This window comes from Monodon monoceros, unplaced genomic scaffold (genome assembly GCF_005190385.1).
Source record: "Monodon monoceros isolate NGI ecotype Baffin Bay Population unplaced genomic scaffold, NGI_Narwhal_1 Super_Scaffold_13, whole genome shotgun sequence".
In the NCBI taxonomy this organism is placed as follows: domain Eukaryota; kingdom Metazoa; phylum Chordata; class Mammalia; order Artiodactyla; family Monodontidae; genus Monodon; species Monodon monoceros.
Genome location: NW_021703769.1, coordinates 69,791,106 through 69,817,842, shown reverse-complemented (window position 1 = coordinate 69,817,842; position 26,737 = coordinate 69,791,106). Strand labels below are relative to the sequence as shown.

Here is a 26,737-nt window from a genome sequence, read left to right as displayed (position 1 = left end):
GTGTGTGTGTGTGTGTGTGTGTGTGTGTGTGTGTGTACTTTTTTTCCAATAGAGTTCATGGTTGCTCTGTTCCCTGAATTATTTGTTTTGAAAATGTCTGTCATCCTTATCCATAAATGGTAACTTGGCTGGGTATAATACTAATGGGTCATACATTCTTTTCCTTAGAATTCTGTGGATATTTCTCCATTGTTTTCTTCCATTGAAGGTTGTTGTGTGGAAAAGCCTGGTTAGCCTAATTCATTCTCCCTTTACCTCAGTGAGAGAGAACTTGCCTTTTTTGCATGATTGCTAGGAGAACTCTGTCTTGCTGAAGTTCAGTAACTCAATTAGGATATCTTTAAGTGTGGATCATTCTTTTATCATTTTGCCCTAGAACATGGTATGCCTGCCTTAATGTTTTTACCTAGTTCCCTAATGTTGGATATTTTAGATTTCTAGTGTGTGCTGCATCAGTACTACAATAAACACATCAAATTTCTCTTTGTCCATTTTGTGAGATTGTAGGATAAGTTTCTAGAAGTGGAATTGTGGGGCAAAAAGTACATTTAAAAATTCTGGTATTTAGTGCTTTTTCTACAAAAAGATTGTATCAGTTTATATTCTCACTAGTGGGATAGTTCCTGCTTCCCCACCTTCTGGCTGACACCAATAAAACTTTTTAATGTGAAAGATGAAAACGGCACTTCAGGAATAACATGTGCAGTCCTTTAGTTATGAGTGAAGTGGGACATCTTTTGATGTTTTATTTCCATGTGTATTTTTTCCTATGTCACTTGACCATTCCTGACCTCTATACATTTTTCTGTTGGGTCAGCCAACATTTTTTTTTTTTTTAATGTAATTTGGCTGAATAGTTTTAGAATGTTGATAAAATTAGGTTTGGAATAGCTTGCACATTTGGTTGATTAATCTCATGCCACTAATTTTAGTCAGGTTAAGAACACTATCATTTCTTGTGTACTAGTATTGTGGACTTGAATAAAAAGATTGTCTGGTGAGGAGGCTGTAATCTGATAGTTTTCTGAACCATCAGACCTTTTGTCTGATGATCCATGTAATTAAGTTGTCTATTCCTTCCCACTTGGTTTCATATGTATTTGTCATAACATGATGTAAGAACAGGTTTAATCATAGGAAAGAACTTCTATTGCCAGAAAGTTGCAGTGCTCACCCTGGTGAATGAAGTGATTTTTCTGGTAATCATTTGTTGTTGGTCCTGTTAATTGGGTGCGTGAATTTAGAATGTTAAAAGGTATATGAAGTTAACTGATTCACTTTGTTATAAAGCAGAAACTAACACACCATTGTAAAGCAATTATACTCCAATAAAGATGTTTAAAAAAAAAAAGATATATGAAGTAGCTTCATAGGAGAGTTTACCAATCATGCTTAGGGTTTCTCTGATTTTCTACTGAAATTCCTCTAATGGCAGAGAGAGCCTACACCTGCTTAAGAGAAGGCCCTTGTCCTGGGGCTTTAGGTCATAGCAGCTCTCTGTAAACCTGAAGTTTCTTGAAAATCTTGAATTGTATGTTAAACCTGTGTTGTTTAAAAGTCAATATATATTTTTTCTTTCTTCCTCTCTCCCTCTCTTCTTTTGTTCCTCCCTTCCCTCCCTCCCTCCCCAATCTTTACAAGCAAATTAACGATCCAGGCACATCCATTATCTTGAGGAGCACTGTGTAGCCATCATCACATTTTACTGTGGGGGTGACTGGTCCACGTCTCCTGAGCTCTGTGGACAGACATACTTTTATGAGGAGCGTTGAAAAATATCCTGGTGTATCTGTAAAGGAGACTTCTTATGAAGAGAAAAAACTTTAAGGCTTTTGAAAAGACCTCAAAGAAATATAAGGAAACATTTTGAGAAAATACCCCTTTACACCTCAAGAGGGAACAGATTGAAAGAGAGCTTTGAGTAGACTGCTTTTATTGGCATACTCAGTAGATAGACCCTTGGTACGTAACACTTGTGTTTTTGATTGTCAGTAACCTTCAAAGCCTTTGATAAATCATTTGTTATTTAAAAAAAGTATGACTTGCAATGCCTTCAGGTGTCTGGAGCAACTCACTTGGCTGGCACATGAGTGGGCCCGGCTGATCTCCTAGCTCAGTACAGCCTGGGGGTTCTTTACTGTTCAGGGTTATGACAATCTTCATTACTTTATGAAAGATAATCCTGCAAAGAGATTCAACTAATAGAACTGGTGATGCAAATGAAATGATCTGAGGAAGTTAAAGTTCTTAGTTAGCAAAAAGGGGTTATGGACAAATTAGAGATCAATGTTAAAAACTTGGTGCCTTGGATCCACCATACTCTAGGTGTGGAAGGAAAGGAAAACAATTCCTCATACTAGGTGAATGCTGGGCCATTGCAAACGTTGCTGATTATTTAGAGAAAGTTGAAAAGACACTTAACTTGTGGTGTTATTCTATTCACTGGAATGTGTGTAATTTGTAATTCTTTACTGAAAGGGAAAGTCAGGAGCTGGAGGAAACATTGTTGGTGAATTTGGGGGCTCACTTGCAACAGAGTTGCAAGATAACTGGAAGCTGGCCTACAGCTATTGAATGTAAGCATGGAAAAGGGTGACTAGAAGTTACAGAAGTTTGTAACTTCTGGAAGAGATGTGCATGTCAGCAAATGATTACAATGCTGGGGAATAAGTACAGAAAAATAACTTTGTAAGAGGTATAGCTGTACTTAAAGAAAAAAAAAAGCCTGGCCACACTGGGGATGGGAGGGTTGTATCAGGGAAGGCTTCCCAAAGGAGGTGGCAAATGAGTTGGGTTTCAAAGCAGAAGTAGGAAGTCCCTAGGCATAGAATTTGGGACATGAGGTGGTGGGGAAGCAGAAGGGCCATTTTGGACAGATGGAGCCACAGGTATACACAGAAGAGTAAAAAAAACACAGTGTGTTTAGGTCAGGTCGTGAAGATGAAAGCTTTGAAATGTTGAAGAATAAGGAGTTCTAATAGGCAGTGCAGGTGACGTCTGTGAAGGCAACTACTCCTGGAAAGGTTTTTATTTAATTATTGAGGGAGGGAGCCATGTGCTTTATTATTGCCTAGGAAATTATTCCTCTATATTCTGCATTCTCTTTTTAGAGAAAGACAAATTTAATTTTTATTTTAAAAACGTTTATGGCCACATTGCGTGGCATGTGGGATCTTGGAAACCAGGGGTTAAACGTGTGTCCCCTGCGGTGGAAGCATGGAGTCTTAACCACTGGACCACCAGGGAAGTCCCTAATTTTTATTTTTTATTGAAGTATAGTTGATTTATAATGTGTTAGCTTCAAGTGTACAGCAAGGTGATTCAGATATATATATATAATATATGTGTATATATATAGAATATATGTATACATTATATATTCTTTTCAGATTCTTTTCCATTATAGGTTTTAACGAGATATTGAATATAGCTTCCTGTGCTCTACAGTAGGTCTTTGTTGTTTATTTTATTTTTTTAAACTATTTATTTATTTATTTGGCTGTTGGGTCTTTGTTGCGGCATGTGGGATCTTCATTGCCGCGTGCGGGATCTTTAGTTGTGGTATGCAAGCTCTTAGTTGTGGCATGAGGGATCTAGTTCCCCAACCAGGGATGGAACCTGGGCCCCCTGCATTGGGAGCGTGGAGTCCTATCCACTGCACCACCAGGGAAGTCCCTATTTATTCAATTTAAACATCTTATTTTGAGTTATTTTAGACTTGCAGAAGAGTTGCAAAAATAGTACAGGGAGTTCCTGTATACTCTTCTCCCATAGGGATTTATTAAAGACAAAAACAAAAACAAAACCACAGTAGCCAAGTCTTCCAGTAATTTAGCTCAGTTTCTGCACCTTCTTCCTTCTAGTACTGCTTGGCTGTTAAAGTAGGTACTGATGTGATCACAAGGTCTTCTCTGCCATTTTTTGATTTTTGCTTATTTTTCCTGATTGTAAAAAGTGTTTTGAACTCTGTAGACTATTTGATAGTATAAAATAGACAAGAAATTACCCCCATCTGATTCAACCTCTAATAATAATGTTTTTGTTTCCTTCCAGTCTTTTTTTCTATTTACTTTTTAAATATGGTTGAGATCACACTGTAAATGTACTTTTTTCTTCTGCCTTTTCCACTTAACATAGTATAAGTAGTTTTCCAAATCATTAAATACTTCATAAATATTTACAGTGGCTCTATAATATCACATTGCATGGATTCTTTGGCAGTTAGATTGTTCCATTTTTTGCCATTGTAAATAATATGTGATTAATGTTTTTGCAAAAAGCTTTTTCTGTATTTCAGAAAATTGCCTTAGGCTAGATTCCCAGAAGGGCCCAAGGGGGTATGAAGATTTTTTTTTTTAATAAATCTTTTATTTTAAAATAGTTTTAGATTTAGTATAAACATTTTTAAGGTATGTTGTAAGCTATTTTCCAGAAAGGTTACACCAGTTTATTCTTCCACTAGCTATGGATAAATACTCGTCAGCATTGGGTAGTCTTAAGAAAATTGTTGCAAAATTAGTAGATTAAAAAAATGGCTTTTCATTATTCCTTAATATCTTTTTTGTAGGAAAAGTTTTTACCAAGTGAGATTTTATTTTTGTTTGTTTATAGGAGACAGATCCCTTATGCTTACTTTAGTTACTATTTAAGTATCCTTTACACTTACTGTAATATATTAGAAATGGTGCCTTTAACTTTTTTTTCCATAGTCTTAAGTTGATTTTTATTGTTTCTTTAAATACACATAACAGAAAGTTGACCACTTTAAAGTGTACAATTTAGTGACATTAAAGTACATTCACCCTGTTATGCAACTACTCCCACTCTTCAGTTCTAGAGTGATTCATCACTCCAGAGGAAACCCAGTACCCAGGAGCAGTCACTCCCCATTTCTGCCTCTTCCTAGCACCTGACAACCACAAATCTGCTTTCTGTCTCTATAGGTATGCTTATTCTGGATGTTTCATATAAATGGAATCATATAATACATGGCATCTCAATATCCTTTAAAGTAGAAAAAAAGATGAATTAGATTAAATAAAATTTGAATTGAGTCTATGTATTAATATTAAAGTTTGAAAATTGACAGTCCATCTATGGCAACAGTCTTTTTTTTTTCTTTTAAAGATTTTTTTTGGGATGTGGACCGTTTTTAAAGTCTTGATTGAATTTGTTACAATATTGCTTCTATTTTATGTTTTTTGGTGTTTTTTTTTTTTTTCGGCTGCGAGGCATGTGGGTTCTTAGCTCCCCGACCAGGGATCGAACCCGAACCTTGCATCGGAAGGCGAAGTCTTAACCACTGGACCTCCAGGGAAGTCCCCGCAACAGTCTTGAATTCAGCATATTTAGTTGGTCAAGATGTCCCATTCCTAGTTTATGGTTGTTGTTGGTGAACAGAGGGCTGCAGGCCTTGGGGGAGGAGGGCACCTGAAATAGGGACAAAGATAGGAAGAATATGGGCTTGGAGAGTGAAAGCCAGTGAAATGACAGCACATTCCATGGCTGGGACTATATAGGAAACTCATCTAGAAGTTAACCTCTACAGCAGCATGATTTGGAGAACTTTAGGTAAGGTGCTTCCCTCTGTGTCATCAAAAAATAACAACAATAGCAACAAAATAGCCAGCCTAAAAATGAATGAATACATTTGTGACAGTATCTAATGTATAATACCTCAGGAAATGTACGAATTTTTGCTTAGGAGTAAGAGTGGTGTTGGGGACAACGAGGACAACCAGAGAGGGTCCGGGGTGTCTTTCGTGTTTGACATCTTCATTGGAAGTCCTTGGTAGTGGGGGAAGTTTTGTGTGTTTGTGTGGTTTTTCATTTTTCAGGTAGTTTTTCCAAAGGCCTTCAGAGTTTGATCAGGCACCCCCTGAAATGGAATGCTTGGTGTAGATGGAGGATTTTATTTATGGAACAAAGTATAGCTTCCATGGTAAATTCTGTGGGCAAGTCAACGTCTTGTTTTCATTAGTCAGTGTGTTATTTCCCCAGAGCCGGATACCCATGAGCGTGGGGTGGGGTCATTGTGAATCAGCAAAGCCAGTGATCAGAACTTGGATTAGAGATACCTCAGCCTCCAAGTAGGCCGTGGCCTAACTCATTTTATTTCAACATTGCTTATGATTAAGCAGTTAAGGACGGATTTTTGCGGCAAGTATTCAAGTAAGGAATGCATTCAGTGTTTAGCAATTTTAATACATTCCTAAGTATCTGAAAAATAGTATAACCTCATGTTTAAGAGCATGGGTTTGGGGCCTGGGTTTGAATTCTGGCTCTGCTACTTAACCAAGTATGTGACCTGGGACAAGTTACTTCATCTCTCTGGGCCTCATTTCCCTCATCTGTGCAATGGGATTGTTACGAGGATTAAAGGAGTTGATGTCTGGTCCTTAGGACAGTGCCTGGTATGTACTGAGTGCTAAGTAAATGTTAGTTTTTTAAGTTATCACCATTGAGTAACTACTTTATAGCTTCACTTAGTATAAGAGAAAGAGTTAAAATAATTCCTGTAACAAGTGTTTATTAAGTGCCTGCTGTGTGCTAGTTAGACCCTGGGAACAGAGATGACTAGGAAGTACTCTCTGCCTATGCACTCCAGGCTACTGGAGAGACCCACACATTAGCAGGAAATTTCTTTTCTCTCTAGTTGTTTTCTCTGTTTTCTTTTTTAAACAAGTGAACATTGTACAAAATTTAAATGATACAGTAGAGTGTACAGAGAAAAGTCAGCCTCTTTCCCTTCTCCTGTCCCCAGAACCCCATTTTCTTCTCTAGAGGCAACCACCGTTACCAGTTTAAAGAAAAGCGTGTGTATTTTCATATTCCCTACTCTACCTCTACTAATGGGTAGCATACTGTACATACTGGTACACTGTTTCGTGCCTTTTAAAAAATGTTAATGTGTTGGGTGTAGTTCCACATACCTATGTGTATAGAGCGTTCTCACTATTGCATAGTATTCCATGATAGGGATGTACCTTATTTAACCAGTCTTGCTTTGATGGAAAATTAGGTTGTTCCCAATCTTTTGTTTTACAAACAGTGTTGACTTGAAGGTCCTTTCACACATAAACTTTTGGAGGAAAAAAAAAATTGCTATAAGTATATTCTCTGGGTGAAGTTGTATATGCATTTAAAATTTGTAGATAACTGCTAAATCGTCTTCCATTGTGGTGGCACTGGTTTATGATCTCGCCAGTGTTGTATGAAAAGTGAAAGAGGTCATTTCAGTTCACCGTGTTCAGTGTAATGTTAGGAAGCCCACATAGAATGGCCGGCCGTGCCGGGGGAACTTCAGTAGGCTTCACAGAGGTGGTGCCATTTTCAAGGAGTCTTAATGCATAGGTAGGAGTTTTCTGGGTAGAGAAGTGCATCCTAGGTAGCAGGAATGGCATTTGTGAAGACATGGAGCTGTTATGTGGAGAAGCTGGGTCTGGCTGGGTCACAGGGTGGTTGAGGAAACTGGAAGAGGGAGCATGGGGATGGTGACGTCCAAGGGGCAGGTCAGGGCCAGGTGATGGGGTGACTTGATCACCCCTGATGGTCAGGTGGCAAAGACCCTGGGTGGTGGTGAGAGGCTTGCAGTTGAAAGATACTTGAGGGAGAATTTGCAAACCAGTCTTTTATAAACCATTTATTACCAGAAGAAAACTTGCCAGACTTGGTAGAACCTGAATCAAAGCTGGAAGGGCTTTTTTTTTTTTTTTGGAAGGGCTTTAATTCTGAGGAATTTTAATGTGGTACTTTCTTGGAGGTATCCCAAATGCTGGATAGGCATTTGGGTTCTCCTCCTTCAGCCCCATTAATTAAGCAGTCTCTGATTGAGTCTATTTTATGTATTGGGATTCTATGTAATATTTTTTTCTTAAAAAAAAGACCAGACAGCTTTTGCTGCTGGAATCATGAATCTAATTCCAACCCATGTTGTCCCAAACACAAATAGAAGCCTGGAAGACAGTGGTGCTGTTCTTTTATTCTTTGTGTGCGGCACTGGTAGGTTGATCACTATAAAAATGAAAGTGAAGACGGTGGCATTCTTGGAATTTTTTTGAGCATTTAGTTGACTTATGTGGGATTTTTGTTTATTTGGTTTCTTCCTTTTTTTAAAGCTTACTGACTCATCAGTGAAATATATAGTGAAAGAGTTCTGCTCATTTATGGTTAAAGGTGCCAAGGGGTTTTTGTGTGTTATGTCATTTACTTCTCACAGCTACCTGGTGGGGAGCTGTTGTAAATCCACTTCGCAGGTGAAGAGCTGAGGCTCAGAGACGTTAAGTACTTTGTGCCAGGTCATGCACAGGGTTAAGTGGTAAAGTTAGAGGTCAGATACAGACCTGAGGCTGACTCCAGAGTCCACACCCCTCACAGTTACGCTGTGACAATTCATTTTAAGGCATTCCCAGGATAGGGAGTACCCAGCCAGATGTATGGTGGAAGGGCACGTTCAGGTGGAATGGTGTGGAATTTCTAGTCCTTGGCTTTGGGCTGTTGCCCAGAGTGAAGGAGCAGAGCTGGGAGGTGGGAATCAAAAGCAGCACTTTATCTTTACCTCTGTTTCCACTCCTTTCCCCCATGTCCTAGCAGGGTCGGTTGGGAACTGTAGGAAGGGTGGTTACATGCTCCCGTCTCAAGCTAATTATGCTTGTTGTTTGGGGTTTGGAGGCTGATAGAAGGCTGCTTCTTGAGTCATCCCTTCATTATCCAGGGATGTGAGCAAGGCCAGGATTCCTGGCAGGATCAGACAGTTGGACAGGAGCTAAGTATCCATTTCCTTTCTCCTGTGCACCTCCCACCTCCACTTCCCCCACTCCTAAAAAAACATCCCCAGAACTGCCATTGTTCTGTCTTTCTAACCCAGTGAATCTTCAGTGGGGTGGAGGAAGAGAATCATGAATAGCTTCAATATTACGATAGCTTTCCATATTGTAAAAGTTACAGCTTTTTAAAAATCACAGTTGTGATTACCAAGCATACTATTGAAAGTAAAACTTAAGAAAATTGCATCGACTAATAGTGCTGTGCAGAACCCAGCACCCAGGATAGTCCCTGGTGGAGAGAGTTGCTCTCACCAGAGCATGTGGTGTCTTCTTTCTTGGTGACTAGTAGTCATCTATGGTGATGGGAGGAGCATTTAGAACTCCCCAGTCAGGAAGAGTCACTTCCTACTGAACGCAGATCTCTGCTTGTGTAGCAGCATCACACTTCCTGCAGAATGTAGCACCGTCAAAGGTCCTTCAGCAGCTGCTCTCGTGGGCATCATTGTTTACGTTGTGTGGGATACATAAGCACCCTTTGGCAGTCGGCAGTGATACTTGGAGAGCCTTAGGGTAATGTGACTGATCATAAATTAAGAATTACAGCATTAAGGTGGTGCTGGGTGTATTGAGAGGGACAAGCTGATGACAACTTAGGAGACTTTGCCTTTATAAAAGCAAATCTAAACAGGGTGGGCTAAGAGAAACTTGTAGTGAGAGAGGAGCTACTGTATTAGCCAGCATTTACATAGTGCTTTGTAATCAACATGCAGTACACACACCTGATTGCATTTAGTACGAAGGATGCTCCCAGAGCTGGCAGGATTTGCCCAAAGTTATGCAGGCTGTATTCTGGAGCTGGGGCCGGCTCTCACTTGGTATTTTCTCTGCCTGCCAGGCTGTGGCTGAGGACCTCTCAGTGGTAGCATTGGTTCCCATGCAGCCTGTTCGTTCTGTCATTGCTCGTGTAAAAAGCACCTTCTCTGTGTCCCCTCATTCCTGCTTTGGTGCACATTCAGGGGATTGTCATCTGTACCCAAGTGGGAGCAGTACTGGAGCACAGTCTTCTGGGCCCTGTCTCCCTCTTCGCATTTCTTTCTTCCCACAAGAGTGATTGATCTCTTGATGGTTGCACTGGGGGGAGCCCAGCACCAAGGCCCGTATCTACTAGGTGCAAGGTCACTCACTGCATCAGAACACTGCCCAGCTTTGTGCCTGTGCCCTCTCACTTGCTTCCTCTCAGGAGAAGCTTGTCTTCCTCTGTGTCCCGCCTTCCCCTCGTGGCTAGGCATGGGCCAGCCAGGGCAGTTTAGAACGAGAAAGGGGTTGCAGCTTTACCCGTCCTGAGGAGGACATTAGACTTTGACCTGTACTTGATCTCTTGAGACTGTATATCAATGGATAGAACCAGGGAGGGTGAGAGAAGGGAAATGATTATGCTCCCCCAGATTCCAACAGTCTGTAATATAGTCTGGAGATTTTTCCAAAATTACAAACATGTTATTTTAACTTATTTAAAAGGCCATTCTGGGAGTAATTCAGGAGGAAGGTGGTATGGGTTTACAAGAGACTTGCTCTTAAATGGTGCAGGTGGTAACAGCAGTGAAATGAAATTATTTACATTTGAGCTGTAGTGTTAATTGTGATTCAGATTTGCAGTATTTTTTTTTTTAATTTATTTTTGGCTGTGTTCGGTCTTTGTTGCTGCACGCGGGCTTTCTTTAGTTGCAGCGAGTGGGGGCTACTCTTCCTTGAGGTGCACGGGCTTCTCATTGCGGTGGCTTCTCTTGCTGCAGAGCACGGGTTCTAGGAGCATGGGCTTCAGTAGTTGCAGCACGCTGGCTCAGTAGTTGTGGCCCGCAGGCTCTAGAGCGCAGGCTCAGTAGTTGTGGCACACAGGCTAAGTTGCTCCGCGGCATGTGGGATCTTCCCAGACCAGGGCTTGAACCCTTGTCCCCTGCATTGACAGGCAGATTCTTAACCACTGCACCACCAGGGAAGCCCTGCAGCGTGTTTTTATGGTGGTCCATCAACCTTGCACCCATTCATTTCCTGATTTCATCAAGTGCAGGGTAATGCCAGCTCATTCATCGTTCCCACAGCCCTTGGAGCAGAACTTCTCTGGGCTTCTTTAAGGGGTAGAGGAGCCATCGCTGGGAAAGGACTCTGGTGGCCCTGCCCAGTGACTTGACCAATAGCTGGCTGACTTTGGGCAAGATACTCTGAGCTTCATTTTCCTCATCTGTAAAATGAGGTTGGACTTGCTGTTCTCTGGGGTTTGTTTATTTCTCTCTCAAGATTCTGTGGTCCTCTTTCAGGAATTCTTGGTAGCATGCCTTGTGTTAAATGTGCTCACTAAGTATCTTTTGAGCTTAATTGACTAGGCATGCTGATATAAACATTCATCCTCCTGGGATATGTACCTGGGAAAGAGAAGCAGATGGGATTGTGAAGAGAGCCTGTTCTTGGCTGTATTACACATTTATTTTAGGCAGTTTCTTGCAGAATAACTATTTTTATCATTTGCTTCTTTGGCTGTCTAATTAAAGCCTTCGGACTAGAATATAAATAAGTAAGTGTATAAGTTATATGTATTTTAGCTCTTAGTGGGATGTGGTTCTTGTCCAACCAGCAGATGCAAAATTTTTAATGTCTAGGCTATGTATTATCCTTTTTCAGAAACAGTGTGAGATAATAAATCTGGCATCTGAGAGAGTAAAATAATCCTTTCCTTCTTATTGTACTCTTTTGTCACTTTTTCTTTCCTCTTTGACCAGCTAGCTTGGAGCAGTGAGGAGCAAGGTGGAGGGTACCAATCCAACAGATGAGATTTTTAAAAACTTTTTAGTTGGAAAAATTCCAATTGGACAGAAATCTTGCAAAGAAGGAGTAGTACCAAGAACACTCTTATACTTTTTAGCCCAAACTCACCTATTGTTAACATTTTGCCATGATTGCTTTTATTATTTGCACTTCCTCTCTATGTATATTTATGCACATACATACATATACACACACACGATATTTTCTGAACCGTTTGAGAGTAAGTTGCCTACATCATGGTCCATTGCCCCTAGATAGTATATTTCCTAATAGGGATATTCTCTTACATAACCATAGTGCAGTTGTCAACTTTAATTAATTTAACATTGATTCAGTACTTTTATCTGATCTACCATCTGTATTCCAGTTTTGTCAGTTGGCCCAGTATGTCCTTTATAGCATTTTTTCCCTCCAGTACAGGATCTAGTCTAGAATCAGGAATGACAGTTATTTGTCATGACTCTGTAGTTTTCTTCAGATTTGCTGGAAAATTTTGAAACCAGTGCACCTGTCCATTCGGAGCTAATTGGTGCCTCTTGTTATTATAGCTTATCTAGTAGTAGGTGGATTGGTTTTTCCCAGCATAAAACACACTGTCCTCTGTGTACAAGATGTTTCCTCTAATTGGTCCCCATAGGGACAGAATATACTGCTTTGGCTTTCTCACTACCATAGTGGGACCCATTGGGCTTTCTGGCCCAGATGACTGGCAGTCATCCTGCTCCTGACTCCTGGTCCTCAGCAGTAAACAGATCCTTTTGTTCATGGAAGGGACGGAGAATCTGACTGGGCACTTTCTGCAAACCCAAGAAATACTGGGGGTGGGAGGGGCGGGAATGTCTTGTAGTTGATCACCTTTATAGTAGTTTTAGACTAAAGCAGATAGGTGCCTTTTAATAATTAGAGTTATGTTTAGATACAGCCACAGTATGTTTTAATCAAATATTAAGTACCTGCATGATGATATCATTCAAAGTTACGTCTGTAGTTACTCTCAAAGGGCAAATATTGTTCAGATTTAAGCTGTAGGTGAGACAACCAGGAGCCTTTCGAGGCACACGTATAACTTTAGTAGTTAGTTCCAGTCATGTGTTCGTAGAGTTGTGGTAAGTGCATCTGCCCCGGCCTTGCTTTCCCGGAACATGGTGTGGCTCTCCATGTCTTTCCTTCAGTAGAAAAAATATATATATATTTTTTTGCGGTACGCGGGCCTCTCGCTGTTGTGGCCTCTCCCGTTGCGGAGCACAGGCTCCAGACGCACAGGCTCAGCGGCCATGGCTCACGGGCCCAGCCCCTTCGCGGCATGTGGGATCTTCCCGGACCGGGGCACGAACCCATGTCCCCTGCATCGGCAGGCGGACTCTCAACCACTGCGCCACCAGGGAAGCCCAGTAGGAAATATTTTTTTTCCTTGCAACTTTTGTATATAACTTCTATTTTTTTAATTTTTAAATTAAAAAAAATTATTTTATTTATTTTTATTTTTGGCTGTGTTGTGTCTTTGTTGCTGCACGCGGGCTTTCTGTAATTGAGGCAAGCAGGGGCTACTCTTTGTTGCGGTGCGTGGGCTTCTCATTGCGGTGGCTTCTCTTGTTGCGGAGCATGGACTGTAGGAGTGCGGGCTTCAGTAGTTGCAGCACGCTGGCTCAGTAGTGGTGGCTCTCAGGCTCTAGAGCACAGGCTCAGTAGTTGCGGCGCATGGGCTTAGTTGGTCTGCGGCACGTGGGATCTTCCTGGACCAGGGCTCGAACCCGTGTCCTCTCCATTGGCAGGCGGATTCTTTTTTTTTTTTTTTAACATCTTTATTGGAGTATAATTGCTTTACAATGGTGTGTTAGTTTCTGCTGTATAACAGAGTGAATCAGCTATACATATACATATATCCCCATATCTCCTCCCTCTTGCGTCTCCTTCCCACCCTCACTATCCCACCCCTCTAGGTGGACACAAAGCACCGAGCTGATCTCCCTGTGCTATGCGGTTGCTTCCCACAACTATCTGTTTTACATTTGGTAGTGTATATACGTCCATGCCACTCTCTCACTTCGTCCCAGCTTAACCTTCCTGGCAGCCGGATTCTTAACCACTGCGCCACCAGGGAAGCCCGGTATATAACTTTTAGAGTGAATTACTTCACTGTGTATCTGTACCCTTTGCCTCCCCTCTGTCTTTGGTGGAAGCATTCAACACCCCCAGGGTGACTGCACTTCTGAGTGTCAGACTTTGAAGATTCAACTGGTTTTACTAATTTGCTTTCAGAGAAATAAAGTGAGATTTCTACTTCATCATGGTGTGTTTAGTTTGTTTTTTAAAAGGACAGTATCTGCAGGTTGAGACACAAAGAGCAGTGATGGGAAAGGTGGGAAGAAGACTTGTTCTGCGTATTCTTCTCCTGCCTGGGGCTTCCTTGGTGTACTTCTTAGCATTTTGAGTTGACTGCAGGAGGGGATGGATAGATGTCACATTGATTCCCATTGTGTGTTACTTTAAGCTTAGTATTTCATCTCTACTTATATGCAGGCCTAAAGGCCAAAGAGATTTTTTTCCCTTGTCTGTTTTCTTTGCAGTGGTGAAGGGTATAGGGAAGAATGAGAGTGTTCTTTTGAGAGTTTAGGCATCCATGGTAATCCTGTTAGCTCCCAGAGTTTATATGAGATTGAATTTCTTTGCTAACGGCGTCTGTTGTAACACACCAGGTATGTTTTGCATACTTTTTATTTTTAACCTTGGTCAGCAGTTAGTATAGAATCACTTTTCTCAGAAACGTTCTTTATGTATAAGTAAATAGAGTAGTAAAACTGTTCTAGATATGCCACAGGAGTATTTGACTTGGAACTCTGCTATGCTCGCCGTCATTTTTTTAGGTTTACTATCAAGGAAGCATGAACCTGAATACAGAAGGCTCATGTGATTCACCTCCTTGAAGGATAGACAAAATGTGGCTCCTGGCAAAAAGCTTGATAAAAACCTTCTTTAAAAAAAGAGTCATTTTGGGCTTCCCAGGTGGCACAGTGGTTGAGAGTCCGCCTGCTGATGCAGGGGACACGGGTTCGTGCCCCAGTCTGGGAGGATTCCACATGCCGCGGAGTGGCTGGGCCCGTGAGCCATGGCCACTGGGCCTGTGCGTCCGGAGCCTGTGCTCCACAAGAGAGGCCACAGCAGTGAGAGACCCGCGTACCACAAAAAAAAAAAGTCATTTTTTCCCCAGTATCTATTTTATAAAAAGTTTATGTGTTAGAGAGGGGTGTTATAGAGGCAATTAGGTAAAACATTACAGATTTAATCAGGATTTGAGAAAACTGTCATCTAGATGTCTTAACAAACAAAGCACCATATTACCCATCATCAGTCTCAGTGTTTTTAAGATAAATTATTAGCAGTCTCCTGGTTTTCAAAACGTATTCATTGAGTGCTTGTGAGCAAAGGTCATTATGATCAGAGCTTTTGTGTGTGTGTGGTACGCGGGCCTCTCACTGTTGTGGCCTCTCCCATTGCGAAGCACAGGTTCCGGACGCGCAGGCTCAGCAGCCATGGCTCACGGGCCCAGCCGCTCTGCGGCATGTGGGATCCTCCCAGACAGGGGCACGAACCCGCATCCCCTGCATCGGCAGGCGGACTCTCAACCATTGTGCCACCAGGGAACCCCTGATCAGAGCTCTTAAAGGGGGAAATTTAAACAGAGTCATATGTATCTTGAATTCAGAGGGAATTACCATTATTCCTGAGAAAATAAAACTGATACTAACAGTCTACTTGTTCCTTTTACTCTCCTGAATTTGGTCTGTAAAATATTTGAGTACCAGTCCATACTGGACGTTACAGGAAGTACAAACATATTAGGCAGAATCTCTTTCCAGACAGTTTATGTTCTGGTTAGAGAGGCCTAATATCTATGAATTTTTAATAGTTACAGATACGACTTTCAATTCTTACTTTATTCCTGGCATTAGGTTTACTACATGCCTTACATAGATTATTTTATGTAATCCTCAGAACAACCCCGTGTGTTAGTTTCTCTTATCCCCAGTTTTGCACAAGAGGAGAAAGAGTAATAGGTTACATAACTAGGCCAAGGTGCATTCTGATTCGAACCCAAGGAACCTGACACCAGAGCCTGTGCTTTCATGGTGCCATTCCGAATGAGCAGAGAACAGTGCCATGGGCAAAATTCTGTGATACCGATTACAAGAAAAGACAAAAGATGAAACCGAGGAAGGAATCTGCACTGTAAACTTCGTAAGAAATTTCATGAAGGTTGAACTATGAATTGCAGACCCAGGAGCAAATGCAGGATGGGAATAGACATTTGTTCTGAGACCATGAGTATTCAGAGTGGAGTGATGGCTTCCTGTGGTGAGTAATGGTGAATCAGGCATGCTTTCCTTCTTTCTTCTTAGTAAACTCTGCATTCTTCAAATCCCAATGTATATTATCATCTCTGTGAAGCTTTCTTGTCTCCCTCAGACGGAGTTAGTTCTGTTTAGGCTCCTAAAGCCATTTATATGTATGTCATTACTATAGGATGTAGACCATCACATTCTACGTTTTTATTCATAGGTTCTACCCTTCTTCCCCGCCCCCCCCACCCCCCATGCCATCTCCAGTTCTTTGAAGTCAAGGACAGTCTTACTCATCCTGGTATCTCAAGGACCTAATGCAGTATCAGTTACTTAGTGAATATTGAGTTTATTTGTTGAGTGGATAGCTGAGTGTCTCAGTTGGCCCAGATTCAAAGCCTCTTTAAAGCTAGGTTTAGAATAATTGGGGCAGAAAATGGATATTTAGGAGTATTTATCTGGTAGTGAAGTACAGACTGGATTGGAATTGGGAAAGCTGACATCAGGACGACTAGGTAAAAGAAGTTATAGCAATCTAGGCAGGGGGTGATTAGGGCCTGGTAGAAGTGGTATTGAGGGAAAAGTCAAAGAAGATTTCAAATTATGTGGCCCTTGCCCTTCTTGCCAATTTTTCTTATAATTTATTAGGTGATTGTGAGTCTTGGTTGACTTAGCAGTTCCTTAATAAATGAGTCAGTCGTACAGCATAGTCTCTGAACTGCTGGACCATGAGCAGTGCAATAAAAATGCAGATAAAGTCAAGGCAGGCATAGTTGAAAGCTCCACTTGGCAGATTTTAACTCTTTTGGAACACAAAAGAGTTTTTAGATATATACATAGGTCTCCGAGAGTGTATATATTCTGAGCCACTTTTAATTCATCATCCTAAGGATTTTAATTTGCTGTTGAGGTGAGCCCAGGTGAAGCATAGACTTATGGGATTATAATACTTTTTGTTGTCACCCTTGCAGCTTTGAAGACAAATCGGTGATGATTCCTAGGAATCCAGGAGTCTCATGCTCAGACTTCACCTGTAGGCCTCCCAACTGCTCTTAATAATTGTGCTAATAGAGGAAAAACACAATTTCTAAAATCAGAGTCTGCAAATACCAACCTGAATGTTAAAAATAAGTATAACATTAAGTTTCAAAAATTGTGTATATGTACTTACAGAAAAGTGCACAGTCATCCTGGTGTAACTTTCAGATCAAGAAAACAGAATATTGCTAGCATCCCAGAATCCCTCCTCTGCAGAGGTTAATAACCACTATTCTGATTATAACACCATGGATTTGTTTTGCTTGTTTTTAAAAATTAATATAAGACGAATAATGAAGGATGTGTTTTGGCCTCTTTAATTCAACATTGTGAAATTCATCCATGTTGTTGTATGAAGCAATATTCATTCATTCTTTTTGTTTTTAAAATTTATTTATTTTTGGCTGTGTTGGGTCTTCGTTGCTGCGTGCGGGCTTTCTCTAGTTGGTGGCGAGCGGGGTCTACTCTTTGTTGTGGTGCTCAGGCTTCTCATTGCTGTGGCTTCTCTTGTTGCAGAGCGCGGGCTCTAGGCGCACAGGCTTCAGTAATCACGGCACGTGGGCTCAGTGGTTGTGGCGCACGGGCTTAGTTGCTTCGCAGCATGTGGGATTTTCCCGGACCAGGACTCGAACCCGTGTCCCGTACGTTGGCAGGTGGATTCTTAACCACTGCGCTACTACGGAAGTACCTGTTCATTCATTCTTGTTGTCTTATAATATCTTCCTGATGAATAAGCTACAACTTATTTGTCCATTCCACTGGTGATGTACATTTGGGTTCTTTAGACTTTTTGGATATTATGAATAATGGTGCTGTGAATATCTGTGTACGTTTTGTGGGGTATCCAAATTTCTGTTGGGTATATTGTCAAGGAGTAGAATTACAGGGTCATAAAGTATGCATATGTTCATTTTCCAAAATGGTTATACCAGTTTATAGACCCACCAGCAGCAGTGTGTGCATGTCCCCGTTGCTCAGCATACTCACCAATACTTGTTACTGTCTTTTAAATTTTAGCCATTCTGGAAAAAAAAAAAAAAAATTTAGCCATTCTGGTAGATTTGTAGCACTGTCTTGTTTTTAATTTACATTTCTGTGATGACTAATGAGGTTGAGCACTTGTTTTATGTATCGGCTTTTTGGATATCCTCTTTAATAACTATTTGCCTGTTGGAAAAATTGAGTCATTTATCTTTTCCTTATTGATCTGTAGAAGTTATTTTATACTCTGATATGAGTTCTCTGTTATCCATATTGGTGATATCTTTTCCCATTTCATGGCTTTCTTTTACACTCTCTTCATTGTGCCATCTGATGAATATTCCGATTTATCAATCTTTTCCTTTATGTTTAGTGTTTCCAAGAATTTTTTCCCTACCCCGGGGTCATGAGGATGATCTGTATTATCTTCTAGAAGTTTTATTGTTTTACTGCTTACATTTTATGTCTGTCACGTAACTGAAATTTTTTGTGTGTGTGAATGCGCCTCGCTTGGTTTTAAGCTAACCTTGTCTTTTAGTTCTGCAAGATCTGGGTCTTAAATCCCAAGTCCAAGATGGGAAGCAGTCAGGTGTATCTGAATCCTGAATGTTGTTCATCAGTTAATCAGAGCATTGCTTGAATAGCCTTTGGGAATTGAATTGAAACCTCTCTTCCTACCACACCATGACACTTTTTTTTAAAAATGTCTTTGTCCTTTTATAACTTGAAAGTGCAGTCTGTATGGAATATTCCCATGTATTGATACTTACTTGCCACTAATTTTTTAAATAAATTTATTTATAAATTTATTTTTTATTTTTGGTCTTCTTTGCTGTGCGTGGGCTTTCCCTAGCTGCGGCGAGTGGGGTCTACTCTTTGTTGGGGTGCACGGGCTTCTCATTGCAGTGGCTTCTCTTGTTGTGGAGCATGGGCTCTAGGCACGCGGGCTTCAGTAGGCCACTAATTTCTTAACCCACTGCCGTCTGGATTCTGGCTTCACCACCTGCTTAAAACAGCTAGCAAAGGGTCCAGTGGCCTTCTTGCCAAATGGGGCTAATTCTCCAATATCCTTCAACCATTTGCAGGTCTTGAACATATCCTTTATGTCTTTTATTTTATTTTTATTTTTTTGTGGTACGCGGGCCTCTCACTGCCGTGGCCTCTCCCGTTGCGGAGCACAGGCTCCGGACGCGCAGGCTCAGCAGCCATAGCTCACGGGCCCAGCTGCTCCGTGGCATGTGGGATCTTCCCTGACCGGGGCACGAACCCGTGTCCCCTGTCCCCTGCATTGGCAGGCGGACTCTCAACCACTGCTCCACCAGGGAAGCCCTCCTTTATGTCCTTATAGCTCTGTTCTGATTGTATGATCCTGGAAAAGTCTCACCCTTCTTTTCTTCTCCTCAAGATAGTTTTGTTTTGAAATCCAGTTAGAAAAAAGCGCCACTAGATAACGTTTGGGACAAAGCCCTTAAGCCTGAAGGCATGAATCTCCAGTTTCAAAGTAGGCCTGACCACTTTTGTTGTTTTGCTTTGGTCTGTTTTCATTTGGTATCTAAGACCAAATAAAAATGATAACAGCCATAACTGTGAATTAGATAACCTCGTGGAGTTTACATATCAGTTTTACATGGAGCATTTCATTTGATCCTCCTAACACCCCATGGGGTAGGTATTCCTGTTGCAGTTATCGAAATGATTGAAAATGCAAACAGCATGTTATTTTTTCTTGCTGAGAAACACCTGGTGTGCCACTGGATTATTAGGTTTTAGAGTTTCCTTTTTCGTATAACCATCATTTACAAAATCAGGTGAGACTATCATCCTGTGATTTTTGTGGCTGCTTTTGTCTTTCCACTTTCTTTGGGAATGTTAGCTAGGGTTGGAGCTGGGAGGGGTGAGGTTGATGGGACCGGGAATGGAGATAGGGTTGGATTCTCTGGGGAGTCAGAGACTTGCTTTCAGCAGGCTTTGATGTATGGCCTGTAATTGTCAAGTTCACAAACTTCTGCCTCAAGAACCCATATGAAATAAACCTTGACAGTTGATTGCTTGAATGTGATAAGCTCCGGTTTTTTCCAGGATCTACTCTAAAATGATTCATTGCAAGAATAAGTTGTGGAGAGACTTACTTCCCTGGCGGTCTAGTGATTAAGACTCCACGCTTCCACTGCAGGGGACCCAGGTTCAATCCCTGGTCAGGGAACTATGTATCCCACATGCTGCACGTCACGGCCAAAAAAAAAAAAAAGAATAAGTTATGTAGCAGGTGTGACTTGAAGATGTATCTTTAGTGTTCAGGAACCAATTTTAGCTCCAGAAAAACTATAGATTTATTTTGACTAAATAGCTGATTTTGGTTCAAGAAATATGTCTTGATTTATGTTTATTTCTTTGCCAATAAGTTACTTTAACATAGGAGATTTTCCTTTGATTCTTTTAAATCTTCCCTCAAACATTTTTAAAAATTGTTTTTTCAAATGAAATGGTACACCAGGTTGATTAATGAAGCAGACCGAAGCATTTTTTTATTTATACAAATTCATTTTGAAATATGAATTTATAACACTTAGAAAATCTGTCACTGAGGACAGTGAGGCTGTTTTGATCAACACAAAAACTTGAAACAGGTTAAAGAGGATTGCAGTCCTATTTTTGTTCCACATTCCGGTTATTTCTGCATTAAAAAGCTTAACTTGCAATCCAAGGGTATTTTTTAGTTGAACTGATATATTGGTTTGAAAAAAGAGCAGAGGGCTAATAATTATCATAAAATTCAGACCAGAAAGTCCCTCATGACTTCCCTGGTGGTGCAGTGGTTAAGAATCCGCCCGTCAATGCAGGGGACATGGGTTCGAGCCCTGGTCCGAGAAGATCCCACATGCCGCAGAGTAACTAAGCCTGTGCACCACAACTACTGAGCCTGCGCTCCAGAGCCCATGAGCCACAACTACTGAGCCCACGTGCCACAACTACTGAAGCCCATGCACCACGTGCCACAACTACTGAAGCCCGTGCTCCACAACAAGAGAAGCCACTGCAATGAGAAGGCCGTGCATTGCAACGAAGAGTAGCTCCGCTCGCCTCAACTAGAGAAAGCCCACGCGCAGCGACAAAGCCCCAATGCAGCCAAAATAAATAAATTAATTAATTAAAAAAAAAAAAAGAGTAGACCCCGCTCGCCGCAACTAGAGAAAGCCCGTGCACAGCAATGAAGACCCAACGCAGCCAAAAATAAATAAAGTAAATTTTAAAAAAAGTCCCTCAAACTCACAAGTGCTAGAACTATTAAACGATAATTCATCACTCAACATGTCAGAGTTCAGCTGTCATTGCACAGCTGTCACCATGACTGCAGCATGGGAGCGACAGCCGTGCCTGGCACTGCTTGAACGTGGCCCCCCGTGTGCTGTCTAGTGTGCTAACATGTGCTGGTTGATGTAGGTGGGCTGGTGCAAGCCTGATTCAGCCTCTGTAATTAGTGCCAGTCCTAAGAAGTGCTCGTTGATCCACAGAAATGGCCCAAGTTCCTCAGTGTCCTCAAAAGCCCATTACCAAGTGGAGGCCCCTGGTAATATTACAGCTTGATACGTGATACATTTGAGTGTGGGCTTATTTTATTTATTTATTTTTTATTTATTTTTAAAATAAATTTATTTTCGGCTGCATTGGGTCTTTGTTGCAGCGCACGGGCTCTAGGCGTGTGAGCTTCAGTAGTTGTGGCACATGGGCTCTAGAGCGCAGGCTCAGAAGTGTGGTGCACGGGCTTAATTGCTCCACGGCATGTGAGATCTGCCCGGACCAGGGATTGAACCCGTGTCCCCTGCATTGGCAGGCAGATTCTTAACCACTGTACCACCAGCGAAGTCCCTGTGGGCGTGTTTCAAAATGCAGTTTTAATAGTTAGCTCTCACTCTAGGGGCAGTGGAGAGGATATAGGGAAGGTGGGTGGGAAGAAGGAAATTAGGAGATGATTAAGAAATCAAAACTGCTGTTGGCTCCTGATCATTTCTAGGTAATTATTGCCAGTGAGGATTCGAGAGGGGCCTGCGAATGCTCACCTTGTTGCAGACTGGTTATGTGAAGGAGTGTTGACTCAAGTTCATTGCTGCACCTGATGTCCCCTCCTTCAGTGAGAGAAGAGGAAGTGGGTTTGGGGCTCCGTATGGAAAAGGGAGAGGATGAGCCTTAGGGGGCGTAGGGTCCCTCTCCTCTTATTCTCCGCCTGAGTGGTTCTGCTGAGAGTCTGGCTCTCTGTGGGCCTGAGTGTGGGAGGTACTGTCTCATTTTGAGTCCTTGCTCTGCTTGGCTCTTAGCTGCACCTTAATTTCTGTTGGCTGCTCATGTGAGATTGAGAGTTGAGTGGATGTTTGGCTCCTGAAGTCCCTTCAGAAAGCCCCAGGAATCCATGCAGCAGTTTGACTACAGTTGCTCTGAATTAGAATATGGCCAACTATTCAGACATGGGGCAAATAACGTTGACGGATAGTCTATAAGGCGCCCTAACCTTTCTGAATCTCTTCATTCTGCCTATTCAGTCAGGGCCAGGGGCTGTTAATTTGCTTTCAGTATGTTTCAAGAATTAAATTTTAAATTATTTGCTCTCTTTTCCTTAGCATAAATAATTGAAAATCGATAGCACGGTAGCATGAATTTATAGAGTATACTAAAACTTTGGGTTTTGAGTCAGCTGGGAAATTCCTTGCAGTTTTTCTGGCTTATATCATGTATTTGAAGAATGTTGAACCAAGATGTTTTGAGGAAGTAAATTACTATGGCTGTTGAATGTGACCTGGAAGGAACTGAGGAACAGTAGAACTGAAAATACAGCTACTGATTTTTTTTGTTTTTTTTCAAATTTCTTTGTTAGGCATCTGAAGAAGCCTCTCTCAGGGCACTGGAAAGTCTGATGACAGAGTTTTTCCACGACTGTACAACCAATGAAAGAAAACGTGAGATAGGTAAGTGAAATGTTGAGTAGTAAAGAGTCGTTTATAACGAAAAGGCCTCAATGGGGAGGAAGGAGTTGGTAGCCTTGATGTTGGCAGCCTGGTCAAGCCTGCATGTTTCCCCTTGAATTCTGGCTCCTTTTGCTCCAGTCCTGCTGGTTGGTGGCTGGTGAGGTCTACAAACCTAGCTGCAAGGGCTGTAGTCGGCAGAGCCCACTATAATCCATAGTGATGGATTTTCTTTCCTTTGGCCATGTGTGGAAACCCCTACCCCTGCTTTGCTCTTAATTTTAGCAATGTTAAACTTTTATAAGATGTCTGTGACTTAATTTAAAGAAAAAACTCATGAAAGCATTAAAACAGACATGTTTGTGGTGTGTAGAAGTCTATCCTGAACCTCATCTAGTGCCCAGAGATCCTTTAACGGGTGTATCCTTTGGGGCCTTGCTTCTTCCTTACTGCCACTGTTATCGCTCTCATTCTGCAAGTTTTGTTGAATAAAGGCTTCACACAACAGAGAGATGTAGGTGTAATTTCAGGTCTTCTGGGAACCTTGGCACCTTCTAGAACCTCTTTTTGAATTTTATACTCACTGACATGCACAATATTCATTAAAGCATACTGTAAACTAGAAGGTTTATTTAAGTTGTGAGATCTCTGCTTCAGGGACATGCTGCACTGAAGTCCTAGAGTAATCTTTTTCTCTCTCTGAGTCCTCACTTAAGCCCTGAACTTGACGATGAAAAATGTTTTTCTTGATCCAGACCTCGAGGCTTTCCCCTGTGTGTCTGGCTGCTCTGTACTGACCTTCATTGCTTTCACTTCCTTGGAGGCTTTTTTCTGTGTCTCCGGGTCTCTGCAGAGCCATTTCTCTGTCGCACGTGGCTTCTCTAAGTCATGTTAGCCAGCTCAGTGTTATGGCTGACTTCTGCCCTTGGGCCAAAGCTTGATTAGCGTTTGGATTTTCAGGTGGCTAGTAGACCTTTGGCTGCAGCCCATTTTCCCTTGCATCCTTTGAGTATCACATTAGCTCCTGGTGGATGTAGCTTCTTATCTCTTAATTTTAAATGTGGTGGTCTCTTGTGGGCCTGCCCTGTATATGCCTTCTTTTCTGAGGGACTGTGCTGTAGGGAACCAGAGAGTTTATAAACAGGGGATACTGACGGAAGCTGAGCCCAGTAGATGATCAGGCATCTGGCTTAGAAGATCCCCTCTGCTTGCTTCCCTAGGTTCTCTCTTATTACTCAATTGGGCTGACCCACCTCTTGCACCCAGAGTGAGCCTCTTGTTAGTTTTATGCTACCAAAGTACCTCATAGTAAAAGTATCAGTGGTGATTTTTACCAAAGGAGGTGAAGGATCTTTCCCTTATATCTAATTTCTCCATAGTCCTGTTTTAAGCTTATAATTGATATGCTTTTTGTTTTTCTCTTTAAGTTTTGGATTGCAGAGCTAATGTTGTTCACCTCAGTGTTCATGAATTAAAAGTGGAAGCTTTTTAACATATTTTTATTCTAATCTGATTTTTAAATAGTTTTAAATAACCAGATGCTACAAAAGTCTAATTTAAATGCCGGCTAAGGAGAATCCGGGGGTTTGGTAGTAGGCGTGTCTTAGTTCTTTTTGTACCTAGTCTCCATAGCTTTATTTGAGTGTGTGGGCTGGAACCACTTCTTGCTTCTTTTTTGATGTCTTAGGATAAACTAAAGTCTTTCCTAGCTAGGTGGGAGAAAGGAGGGAGACCTTTTATTATAGGGGCTCCACCCATCCTCCACCAAAAGTGCTCTAGAGATAGAGCTGTTAGCAGGGAGCCTCAAGAGACAGTCTGGTCATTTTTAAAAGTGGAGAAGGCTGAAGCATCAAAGAGGAGCAGTGATTTGCTTGGGATCAGACTCAGTGAATTAGTGGCAAAGTCTAGAACAGAGTCCAGCGTTCCTCATTTCCAGCCAGAGATCACTTTCTGGTTGGACTTCACCTCTGGGAGTCATAGAAACTTTTGCTTAATTATAAGAACACACCATCAGCTTCCTTTATGGGATTTATAATGAGACTGCCTTGGTGCACTTAGCCTGAGTTGTAGGGCACTGGCAGAGCAGTGACTTTAGGGTTAGAACGGGCTGCAGTGCTTGCTGCTTTTCCAAGGGCTTCCTAGAATCTCTCAGGGTTGTTGCCTTTGTATTTTTACCCACTCTGTGTTATATTTTATGACCAGCGCAGCAGGTCAAGGTGACTAAGGGGCAGCATGTTCAGAAACACGGTGATAGACTCTTAATGCTTGCTGTTTGTCCAGCAGCCTCAGGAGGAAGAAAACCACTTCTAACTGATTTGAGGTGCCCAGGGTGGTTCCTGGCAACTCCCATGACTGCTGCTCTTGTTTGCCGACTCCTGGGTGATATTTTAAAATAAAACCAACTCAGATGAAGGGAGTTAGCCATCTTGAATTCTCTTGCATTTTTTCCAATCCTGCATTTATAAGATTAGTCTTAATTTTTTCTTTTCCTGCTTTTCTGGCCCTCATTTTGTGTGTGTGTGTGTGTGTGTGTGTGTGTGTGTATAAGTGTGTAAGAACAGTGTTGAGTGAGTGGTGAGGAGATAACATATAGCTGTACCCCAGAGGAAGTAAGTTACCAGTTGGCCATCATCTGTAAGGTAAAAATGATACTCTTCTATCTGTCTGTCTACACATTAGATTAAGAATTTCAGCAGTGAAAGTTTCTCTACCTAAAATAGTGCCCATAAAAAAAAAGGTGTCCATAGCTAGGTTATTGTTATTTAGGTGTCAGTGTTCATGGTCACCTCAGAGTCAGAAAAATATTTTATGCTTTGTCCTTTCTATCTTGAAGAATCAGCTGGATTTTGTAGTTGGTTTTGATGTCATTACATTATGTGGGAGAGGTGTGTTTAAAAAAAAAATAGTAAAACAGCCAGCCTTGTATTAATTTTGTGTATTTTCATAGCCTTCTCTTGTTACTATTTAACTTTTCCAGAGGAACTTCTTAATAACTTTGCTCAGCAAATAGGAGCCTGGAGATTCTGCCTGTATTTTCTCTCCAGCACTAGGAATGACTATGTAATGATGTACAGTTTAACGGTTTTTGAGGTAAGTTGTCAGATACTTTTATACTATTCTGAAGAGTATTTCTTAGTCACGTTGCCTTGTTATTGGCACTAGACTTTAGTTTTGATGTGTACATGGCTGGGAAATAGTGGTAACCCATCTCAGGGGCTTCTTCCCATATACTGCCTTTGTCAAGATGTCAGGTTTTCCAGGGCACCTTTCCATCTTCAGCACCAAAAGGTAAGATAGGTGAGGTCGGGAGGTCGTTTGTGGTAACATATAACTTTTCCTTCCATGTTATCATTTAAAAGAGAAAGATGATTAAAGAAAAACAGTTGGGAGGAGGGATGATACCCATTAAAAATCTTCATTTATTTCAACTCTCTTCCAATCATTGCCTTCCTGTGCACACTTTTTTCCAAAAAACCTAATTATAATCATATTGCTCATTTCATTTTGCATTCTGTTAATGCAAAATTTTTTTCCCCCCACTTAACCTTTATATTATATTCCTATAAGTGGTTGTACCATTATTCACCAAGCCATTCTCCTATTCTTACATTAAAGTTGTTTCTGTCATTATTTTTTGGTGGAGACAATGGTGTTATAGAAAGTTTTTGCACCTACACCTTTTTGTTTCTGTTAAATTATGTTCCTAGGAATGGGATTATTGTATCATAAAATTTGAATATTTTATTATTCTCATTGCCAAATTGCTCCAAACCTTTGTTTAAAAGCAGAGTTTCTTGTTTGAGGGAGATAGCTACTGTTGGATGAAAACCAGTTTGTTTTG

The 26,737-nt window shown here is 41.3% G+C and overlaps 1 protein-coding gene across 2 annotated transcripts in view; it reads left to right on the top strand.

The window, feature by feature from the left end:
- XPO6 (exportin 6) overlaps nucleotides 1-26,737 on the top strand; it is a 106,034-nt gene that overhangs the window by 11,684 nt on the left and 67,613 nt on the right. For both annotated transcript variants that reach the window (XM_029222394.1, XM_029222393.1), the window contains exons 2-3: nucleotides 22,809-22,899; nucleotides 25,874-25,986. In XM_029222394.1, coding sequence (XP_029078227.1) covers nucleotides 22,809-22,899; nucleotides 25,874-25,986 — 204 coding nt within the window. The remainder of the gene's footprint in view (nucleotides 1-22,808; nucleotides 22,900-25,873; nucleotides 25,987-26,737) is intronic.